The sequence below is a fragment of the Austrofundulus limnaeus genome, unplaced genomic scaffold (assembly GCF_001266775.1).
Source record: "Austrofundulus limnaeus strain Quisiro unplaced genomic scaffold, Austrofundulus_limnaeus-1.0 Scaffold19, whole genome shotgun sequence".
Taxonomy (NCBI): domain Eukaryota; kingdom Metazoa; phylum Chordata; class Actinopteri; order Cyprinodontiformes; family Rivulidae; genus Austrofundulus; species Austrofundulus limnaeus.
The window spans coordinates 3,165,909-3,176,152 of NW_013952421.1; the positions used below are offsets into that span (position 1 = coordinate 3,165,909).

Below are 10,244 nucleotides of genomic sequence, written 5' to 3' on the forward strand. Positions count from 1 at the left end.
GACGACTGGGCTCTGATCGCAAGCTCCAGGGAGCAAACATTAGATCAGCTGTCTCAGGTTCTGTCACACATTCAGGTTTAGAGTTTTTAGTAAACACCCAGAAAAGTCTATTAACACCAAGTCAGCAGTTTTCGTTCCTCGGACTAGAAATCTGCTCCTTGTCAAGCAGGGCTCACCTCTCAGAGAACAGAGCGGCCGCGTTTCACCGTTGCTTAGCTCAGTTTCAACTGGGACGCAAACTGAGCTTCAAAACCGTACTACAGTTACTGGGAATGATGGCTTCCATGATTTCAGTAGTACCACTCAGGCTGTTAAAAATGTGCCGTTTTCAGCGTTGGTCTCAGTCCCACAGGCTGTGTCCATCTCGACACAGACACAAAAAGCTAACAATAACTGCTTCCTGCATGACGGCTCTCAGCCCCTGGAGGGAACCCGGCCTCCTGTATCAGGGTTCTCCAACAGAGAGGGTGTTGTTTCGCAAAGTGGTGTCCACAGATGCCTCCCTGAAAGGTTTGGGAGCCCTGTGCGACGGCGCGGTGGTGAGGGGAACCTGGACTCCACAACAGTCCAGGCTCCACATAAACTGCCTAGAATTGTTAGCAGTCCTGTTAGCACTGAAACATTTTTGTCCAGTTCTGGAAAACCATCATCTTCTAATCAGAACGGACAATACAGCAGTGGTCTCTTATATAAACAGACAAGGGGGGACTCAGTCCCTTCCCCTGCTGAACCTGTCTCACACTCTTTTACAGTGGAGCAGTGTTCATTTTCTGTCTATCAGAGCCATTCATGTTCCGGGGAGACTAAACCTAGGTCCAGACCTCCTCTCCAGGGGCGGACCTCTAGCAAAGGAGTGGAGGCTGCATCCCACTGTGGTGGCCCAGATTTGGGTTTTGTTTGGCAAAGCGACAGTAGATCTGTTTGCCTCCAGAGCAAACACACACTATYCTCTGTTCTTTTCCATGACAGAGCAGAGCGCTCCTCTGGGAGTGGACGCCCTAGCTCCTCCTTGGCCCGATGTACTTCTGTATGTGTTTCCCCCAGTGGAAATGATACCACTTGTACTAGAGAGGGTGCGCGGACAGAGCCTGTCTTTGATCCTAGTGGCACCCCGCTGGCCAGTGAAGTCTTGGTACGCCAAGATGATCAGCTTGCTAGCAGCTCAACCCTGGTAACTTCTGGTTCGACGAGATCTCCTCTCTCAAGCAGAGGGGGAGATTTTTCACCCACACCCAGAACTATGGAAGCTGCATGCTTACCTGCTGAAAGGTCCAGCTTATTAGCCAAAGGCCTTTCTCCAGCAGTAATAGCAACTATCCAAAACGCAAGAACTTCATCCACTAGAGGATTATATTCCTATAAGTAGCAAGCTTTTGAGCGATGGTGTAAGAACGGCACCTGGACCCTTTTCAGTGCGCAATAGGAGATGTTTTAACATTTCTTCAGGAGCTACTGAATAAAGGGCTCTCCTTCTCCACAATTAAAGTCTACTTTAGCAGCCATTTCTGCCTGCCATGTAGGTTTTGATGGARTCACACCTGGTGCTCATCCTTTAGCCATGCGTTTTCTGAAATAGGTTCGTAAGCTACGGCCTGCTATTAAACCCAGTATTCCCTCTTGGGACCTCTCTGTGGAAGTACAACACCTTGTTGGCACCGCATCACAAAAGCTCGGTGAAGGGCGGTATCTAACTGAGTAATGACGCTGGTGACTCCGAACTTATAGGGTGAAGGCAGAGCCTGACACCCAACGTTCAACGTCACCAYGTCACCGGTCTAAAGACGTGATTAGAGGTGGCTTCAGCCAGGTGCGCGAGGGCGCGCGTGTCCCATATACGTATATAACTGTGTGTTGTACTTCGTTCCATTCCTTCAAGGAACCGTGGTTATATTCATAACCTTACGTTTCAACTGATGAGGTTTTTTTATGTTTTTTCATTAAAGACATATTAATAAAATATGTTTTTTTGTATACTGTATTTGATGCACCTTTAAGCCATCTTGATGTCTTTTCTACTAATTTGCCTTCTTTTCAGTAATAATTACATTATATAAAGGAAGGGTGGCGCTCCAGCAGCACAGTGGCACAATATAGTTCTCAATAAAAGCGTCCTCAGAGTTTGTTGTCATCATGCATGTGCAGATGTTCTGATACCAGAAAGTTCACTCATGTTTCTGAATAATTCCGTTTTTTTGTGGGGGGGGGGTGTCTTTTGACAAGACCGCTAAACTTTGAGCTCCATCCAGCACCTGTTTTGGCACTTTTGTTTATTGCATATGGTGTTTGTATTCTTGTAGTCTCAAATCTTTTGTTAAAGCTGGACTGAAGGAATGTTCTGATAACTTCATCTCTTCCAGCCGTTATCCCTCTGACCGACTCTGAGCACAAGCTGCTGGCGCTCCATTTTGCCGTGGATCCCGGCAGAGATTGGGAGTGGGGAAAGGATGATAACGATAACGCCAAGCTGGCCAGGTAAGTCTCGTACATCAGTTGTTGTTGCCGTTTCAAAGATGGGTGCAAACTGCAGACAGGGGCAGATCTGTCAGTCCCGCTGCAAGGCTCTGTGCGGAGGATCTAACCCTGATTATGAGCTCCGGGTTTCTGTCACTTCAAAGGGCGAGCAGCGAGAGAACAAATTGTGAGTCACGTCAGGCGTGCATTGTGTTTCCAGGGAATGGCCTCAGAAAAAAAGCAGCAACACCCTCTCTGAGTTTATTAGAGAGCTTATTTAAGGGCTTCAGTTTCACATTCCTTTTAGTCAGGTGTTGGGATTATCCTCAAACAAGCTGAAATTGGATTTACAATTGTACATTGTGTGTAGAACTTATAAATATCTGCAGACCTACAGTATGAGCCATTTCTTAAAAAAACATTTGTGAAACATCGTCAAATATTGGATATTAAATATGGGAATTGTCTGTTTTTCTTAGTCTAATCTTGTCTCTGGAGGCCAAACTCAACCTGCTGCACAACTACATGAATGTAACGTGGATCCAAATCCCCTCTGAAACAAGGGTTAGTATTTCTTTGCATGTGTGTCATGTTTGTCACGGTAATTTTAGCTTTGGAGAGACTCAGTCATTCCAGATGTACTTGAGACCCAAGAGTCCAATCAGTCAGTTTTATTTACTGTCAGAATGCAAAAAATCTCTCATGTTTATGGATGTGCTGGTGAGTCATCAGATATGGGCAATTTGGTGCTTTTTGAACATTTTTAGGAGAATTTATCTAGAAGGAGTTTAGTTAGACTTATCCACTTCTTAAGTATAGACATTTTATTATTGTTTCCTCTTTCTCAGGCTCCCTTGGCTCAGCCAGAGTCTCCCACAGCCTCTGCAGGTGAGGATGTCCAGTCCCTCGCCGAGTCCATGGACTCTGACCGTGAGTCTATCGGCAGCAACTCAAACGTCAACACRGGCAAGCCCGGCAAAGAGAAGGACAAGGAGAAGCAACGCAAAGACAAGGACAAAGGTCGAACCGATTCTGTGGCCAATCGACTTGGAAGCTTCAGCAAAACACTGGGCATCAAGCTGAAGAAGAACATGGGTGGTCTCGGGGGGCTTGTGCATGGCAAGATGAACAAGTCCAACTCTGGCTCAGGTCGTAACGGGGACAACGGAGGGGAAAAGGCGAAGAAGAAGGAGTCCAAGACAACCAAGGGAAGCAAGGAGGAGTCGGGCCAGTCGACCAGCTCTACCTCCTCTGAGAAAGCCACCAGTCCCTCCCCTACAGACGGGGAGAGACCTTCCAGCTCRTCCCCGACAGAGAGACAGGACAGTGCAGGGAAAAGCTCAGGCGACAGGACCCTGGAAAGCTGGAGGTACAGCACAGATGTCAAGCTCAGCCTCAACATCCTGCGGGCCGCCATGCAGGGGGAGCGCAAGTTCATCTTCGCGGGACTCCTGCTCACGAGCCACCGCCACCAGTTCCACGAGGAGATGATCAGCTACTATCTCACCAACGCCCAGGAGCGCTTCAGCCAGGAGCAGGAGCAGAAGAGGAAAGAGGCCGAGAAGAAGCCGCACGCCGCCAACGACGTGGCGGCGAAGAAGCCGGAGCACGAGAGCGTCTTCCAGAGGGAGAGGTCCGACAGCTCGCCCCCGGAGAGCTGCTCTCCGGTCCTGCCCCACCACACCTGCAGCAACCCACAGCCCCTGCTGGGCCTCAAGACGCAGGGCAGAAACAGCCCCGCTCCTGCAGCCACGCTCGTTCCTGTTCCAGCCCCGCCTCTCACCCCGCCAGCAACCTCCCACCACGCCTCTCACCCGGCCCCCGTCCCCGCGCCTTACTCCTCCCCCAGCATTGGTGCTAAGAGACCTGGGCCCGTTCCTGTGTCCGCCCATTACAGCCATACGCCGCCCATTCAGAGGCACAGCGTCATTCACTTACAAGATGTCAACGTGCAATCCTCCATCTTCCACGACGAGCCCTATAAGCCCGTGGTGGGCACCCTAAAAACGTGCGCCACCTACCCTCAGCAGAACCGCACCCTCTCGTCCCAGAGTTACAGCCCGGCCCGCCTGTCGGGGGTCCGCACCGTCAACACCCTGGAAGCCCTGGCCTACAGCATGCCCGGCGAACACAAGTCCCACACGTACACCAACGGGTTCAACGCGGCCGACATTCAGGACTGCCTCGAGTTCGCTGACGAGGACAACGCGTCTCACAGCTGGCTCGGCCAAGACAAAACCAAAGGGCGGAGCTCTGGAAGCCCCTTGTACTGCTTCCAGCAGCGCCGCTGCAAGAGGGAGAACTGCTCCTTCTACGGGAGGCCCGAGACGGACAACTACTGCTCCTACTGCTACCGAGAGGAGCTGAAGCGCAGGGAGAGGGAGAGCAAAGTGCAGAGGCCTGTATAGCCATCACCGCTGCTTCAGCCACAACACGGCCTGCGGGAGACTCGAGGGAACGACACCATCTGCACTCCGCATTTAGAGATCGCCAACATGTTCCCTGTTTGTCCAATAACGCTCGTGTGTTCCTGTCCGCCCCGCCCTTGTTAGTAAAAATTCTTACTTTCTGGTGGTGGGGGGGGAGCAGAACGTGAAACAGTGAGCAGCTTTGGCCAGATTATCATTTTCTTTTCTTTTGGTCTCATTAAATTTAGTCTTTTACTTGTTTTAGAGTAAAAGTTATCTCTGGTGTAATTTATCAGTACGTAACAGGGAAAGGTCTTTATTTTTTTTTTTTTTGAATTACTGGAGAATTGCATCTCATCAGGAAGGGACATTTTAGCTCTTTTAATCAGTTTGAATGCAATACCTCTGCCTGGTTCTTTCCAAGTCTCTGCGGGATGTTTGTAGTTGTTTTGCAATCAAAAAGAAATCAAACGAGGGGGTGGGGGATTAATATTAGWCTTTAAAAGCAATAAATTGGTGGTCCTTTTTTGCTACACTCTCTCCCAATTTTGTCTATGCACCGATAATATGGATACTGTAGTTAACTGTGTCTTGTAAATTGTAAACAAGCATCACATTGTGCTTTTTTGTAAACAAATTTGACATACAGGAATTAAAAGTGTGAACATTTYAGACTGTAACGTTGGGTTAGGATGAAGTGTTGAGTTGTTTTTCAGTTTTTGTTTTCTGTTAACTGTAATTTTGYTCTCGCCGTGTCCAGGAAGGGTCAAAATTGGATTTCTTGTGTAAGCTATACTTTCACATCTTCGCATGTAACCGACGACCTAAAATCCACAAACACTGCCAAGCTGGCTTATTGAAATCCAAATTCCTGAAACATTCTGTGCCAAACACGGARCAACGCAACTCGGATTGATCCGCTTCTCAGATCTGCAGTGTTCATGGTGTGTTTCTCCGAGAACCCGGTAAATGTGTTTAGAGACAAACTGAGTCGTGACGGCAGGCTGATGTGTTTTTTTTTTTTTTTGTCTGAAGTGTAATTACATGTCTCTTTACCTCCTACACACACGCCAACAACACGATGTGCAGTCATGCTCTCAGCACTACGTGGTGACCTGCAGTGTAAATCGGTCCAGTGTGAGATTTTGTCCTTCTTCCATATCTTAGAGGCCGTTAAAAGAAGCACCCTGCTGCTACGAGCACCTTCAAGCCTTTGTGATCATTAGTGCTTTAATCAATCAGTGGGATTTAAAAAAAAAACAAGAATTCAATAAAAGACAGGCCTCCAAGTGCTCATTTTGACATGACTTTTGTAACAATGCAAGTGTTTGTGTTTGCTGTTTGTCCCGGTGATGCTTGGATACCGTTTATCATGCTGTCCTTAACAGAGTGTGTCCTGGCCAAGGATGTCCACTGCTCCCTTTGTTTGCTTCTGTCTCTCTCTCTCTCTGCTGTGCACACTGCAGTGTTGCTCCTCCTTGTTTCTATGTGACTAGAGTTCATGGACTCTCACCATGTTAGGACTGTAAGATATTATTTTGTATTCCTTTAAGAGTTTTACACTAAAATGTTAATTTGCACATTAGGTACAGATGTAAATATAGAGGGGAAAAAATAATTTATTGTTACAAACATGGTGTGTGTGTGTCAGTTTGTTACAAAGAGTAACATGCAGTTTATTTTTATATGATTTAGCTGGGCTCTGTGGAAAGGAAATGGAAGAATCACCATCTTGCCTGTTGCAGATAGCTCTTTGTGAGAGGCTCCCGAAAAAGCCCAGCTGACTCAGGTCAGTAATACTGAACTAAAATGAACTTTGATAAAGGCGCAACAGAGCAGGAAGTCCAAAAGAACTCTTCAGACCTGCAGATTACAGAACCGAGGAATGARGTAATGGAACAAAGTGCAAAAGAAATAGGCCAAATGTAGATCCTAAAATGCAGGCACAGCTAATAAAATAATAAATCTAAATTGCACTCAGGTGTTAAATGGAGCTTAAACAGGAAGCAAAGTGAACACAAATGTAACAAAATTGTGCTACAAAAAAATAATAAAACCAGGAAGCCAAATTCAAGGAAGCAGAATTATGATAGACGTAACAGGCTGTTCTTTAAAACTGTTCCGTGAAACGGCCTCATGGACCAGTTTGACCTTGCACCGACATGAGCTTTTAGAAATGAAGTGAGCAGAGCTCAGCTGCGTTAAAGTGGAGCGCAATGCTTTCAACATAAGATGGACGTCTGCCTCTAGTTTTCGAAACACGATGATTTAACTCAGTTCAGTTTATTTTCTTTGTGGTTRATTAAATACAAAGTTAATGCGCCTCATCATCCATTCTCCCTCAGTAATAAATCTGCTGTTGATTAATCCTGCGACAGTTGGTCACACAGACCCGATGTCATCACTTTATCACATTAGTGATCCACGGCACCGGCTTGTTTTATTTCACCATTGTTTCACCTCTGTCACCAACTTGCTTTGTGAGACAGAGGCACATCGGGGGTGGGCTGGTTCCAACCCACCCTTGCCGCCTCGGTGTATTTAAAACTTACACAGAGGAGGCCAGACGATGTCTAGGTCCCAGCCTTGTGAAAAAAGCCTAGAAAATTACTGAAAACAATAACAAAATAAATAAATAAAAAGGAAAATTAGGCCCAAACGTCCTGAGCTTCAACAAAAGTTTAATTCTGACCTGATCAACAAGCTAATTGGTTTGAGTCGGACCAAAGTGTTGGCATCTTAAACATCTTAAAACAACAATTTTTTACGACAAATTGTGTGAATGTTATTTTATAAATCTTTACATTACCTTCAGTTTAGACTGAACTCTTTGTTTCTTTGGATCAACGTTACTACAGTATAATTATGACGAATTGATTTAAAATARGAGTTATTCACACTCAGATAACTATTTAAACTGTCGGTTTGTTTAGAAAAATGGTGCCAAACTCATTTTCATCGAGGGCCACGTGAGCGTAATGTTGGCTCTCAAAAGGTCAGCTGTAATTAACTTGGAGGTTTCATGTTTAACTTTGACTTAAAACRTGAACCGTAACATCCCTCGTAYCATTGCTACAACTGAGCACCGCTAACAAATAATAAGTGAGCTCTACTTGGTGTTTCCTGCATAGAAACAGCATTTTAACATTTCTTATAAACACTGTTGGCTTTAAAGCAGCTTATTTTGAGACATTAATACAGGGCTATTCAGCTAGATTGCTCAGGGGGGCCACAGTTACTCAAAGTCAACAGCTCAGAGGCTGGACAAATATTATGTTTCACCTTTCAAATTTGTTTATTTTGTTGCATTAATTCATACAAGTTTGCAGTTGATATGAAATCTTTTTTGACATATGTGCTTTAAACTTTATTTCTCCAAATTGAGGCCATTCTGACAGTTACCTGCAGCAAGTTAATCACTACTTTTCCCCAAAACCCCACATCAAAAGATCTAAAYTATCTTTTTAACACAAACTGCTTTAATCTAACTGTCTTAAAAATGACCCATCATCCATAAACCAGTCAAGAAACACAGAAACACATCGAGAACGTAAAAGTTGGCCTCTGACGCAATTCCTTTATCCAGTTAGATAGAGCCAGTCTTTTTTTATTTCTACAAAAGTAATTTTAATGATGGTTAAAAATGATTCATAACATCAGAATTGTTTTTTATTTCTTTTTTGAGGGAGCTGATGGAACTAGTTTTTTGATAAATACTAAAACAACCCGCAGGCTGACTTTTGAAACTGGGTGTGTCCTGGTGAAAAGGCAATTAGTGGGTRTTTTGGATGTGTGAAACAAAAACTGAGTGAGGTGTAAATCCTTACTAAAATTAGTTTTGGGGGTTGAGGATGTTGGGTGAGCTGCCAAGCAGGATAGCATTCCAGGCCCTGAGCTGTAACTTTTTGTTGTTGTTGTTATAAATCCTCCAGAGACACTTTGTTGGCTGGAGAGTTGACTTCAAGCTGCAAAACAGAAATACAAAAAAAAAGCTTAAATGAAGGGTATTTTTTGTTTTGTTTAGTTTTTCTTCTATCTCAAGATGAGCGCTGTTACTTTACTTTTCAGTGGTCACATGATTGATTGATGAAATAATTTAAAAAATTAAAGTAAAGAACCCAAAGAACCAAAAAGTGAACTAATTAAAAGTTCTTTTACATTATTGGCTGTAAATAGAGCRACAAAAGAAAGGGAGAGCTTCATCACTTTATGTCACCATATGTATTTTAAAAGTTTTATTGAATGTAAAAAATGCAAATAATTTTGAACTTACATCATTCAAGGTAGTAAATATTCAAAGTTTTTGAGAGGTTAGACAAAGTTCTGCATACACAAGACAAAACCAATATGATCGTTAGGCTCTAACGCTTTAAAGGTGCAGTGCACTAAAAAAAACAGAAATGTTTTTGACCGAGTAACTCAGTTTCCTTYCAACATTGTAAGATGACTCTCAGCTACCACACCAAATTTTATCTCAACAYCCCTAAAACTGAGTGAGTTAYAGCCACGTTTGRTTTGTCTAAGATTGATTAATTGTAGCGGCTACAGTGTCATGAAYACGATCAACCACTTAAGATAATACACAGCAGATGTGCTTCCAATGAATACTTTCTAAGGCGTTCATCAAAACCCGTCCAATGGTTCATGTAACATCTGAGAACACAAAAGAAAAACATCCTCAAATTTGAAATTAATATTTTCGATTGAAATAATATTACCTTGGATATGAGTGGCACAGTGACAAAGTTGGAAAAGCTGTTGCTTCTTGGAGCAAGAACCATTCTGGGTAGAGTTTGCATGGTATCTTATGTGCACGTGTGTGTTTTCTCCTGGTTTCCTCCCACCGACCAAAGACATGACTGTTAGGTTAACTGGTAACTCTAAATTGTCCCTATAGGTGTGAGTGAGAGAGTGACTGGATAACAGAAAAACAGACAAGAAGAAAAAAACACACAAAAATGTTTGATTTAAAAAAAAMCAGTTCATAAATGTGAGGTAAAGAAGCAGCAGGACTGAGTTGGTGGAAGTGAACGTGTGGGATGAAGTGGACTCTCCAGAGCTTCATGACTCATGTGGGTTTCACTCACTTCTGCAATTTTATTCTGCTACTCTGGATTAAACACTGCTGTATGGATGGGATGGTGTACATTTGGAGGAATATGTTTAGTACGTTTGTATAATATATTTTTGATAGCTGAAGACACCTGTTCACCTTTTATAACAAGCTTTGAAGCAGACTGATTTAGTCTTCTTGTGACTAGCCACTGAAAGACAAAAGATTCTAAGTCAGTGGTCCCCAAACTACGGCCCGAGGGCCAGATCCGGCCCGCCTCCCCATTTGGTCCGGCCCCCAGAACAATACCAGAGAGCATTTAGTTTTTTTTT

General features: G+C 44.2%; 1 protein-coding gene across 2 annotated transcripts in view; it reads left to right on the top strand.

Moving 5' to 3' along the window:
- otud7a (OTU deubiquitinase 7A) overlaps nucleotides 1-6,491 on the top strand; it is a 50,327-nt gene extending 43,836 nt beyond the window's left edge. For both annotated transcript variants that reach the window (XM_014003611.1, XM_014003612.1), the window contains 3 exons: nucleotides 2,358-2,472; nucleotides 2,931-3,015; nucleotides 3,300-6,491. In XM_014003611.1, the coding sequence (XP_013859065.1) occupies nucleotides 2,358-2,472; nucleotides 2,931-3,015; nucleotides 3,300-4,859 (1,760 nt within the window). In that variant the 3' untranslated portion in view covers nucleotides 4,860-6,491. The remainder of the gene's footprint in view (nucleotides 1-2,357; nucleotides 2,473-2,930; nucleotides 3,016-3,299) is intronic.
- Nucleotides 6,492-10,244: the final 3,753 nt, after the last annotated feature.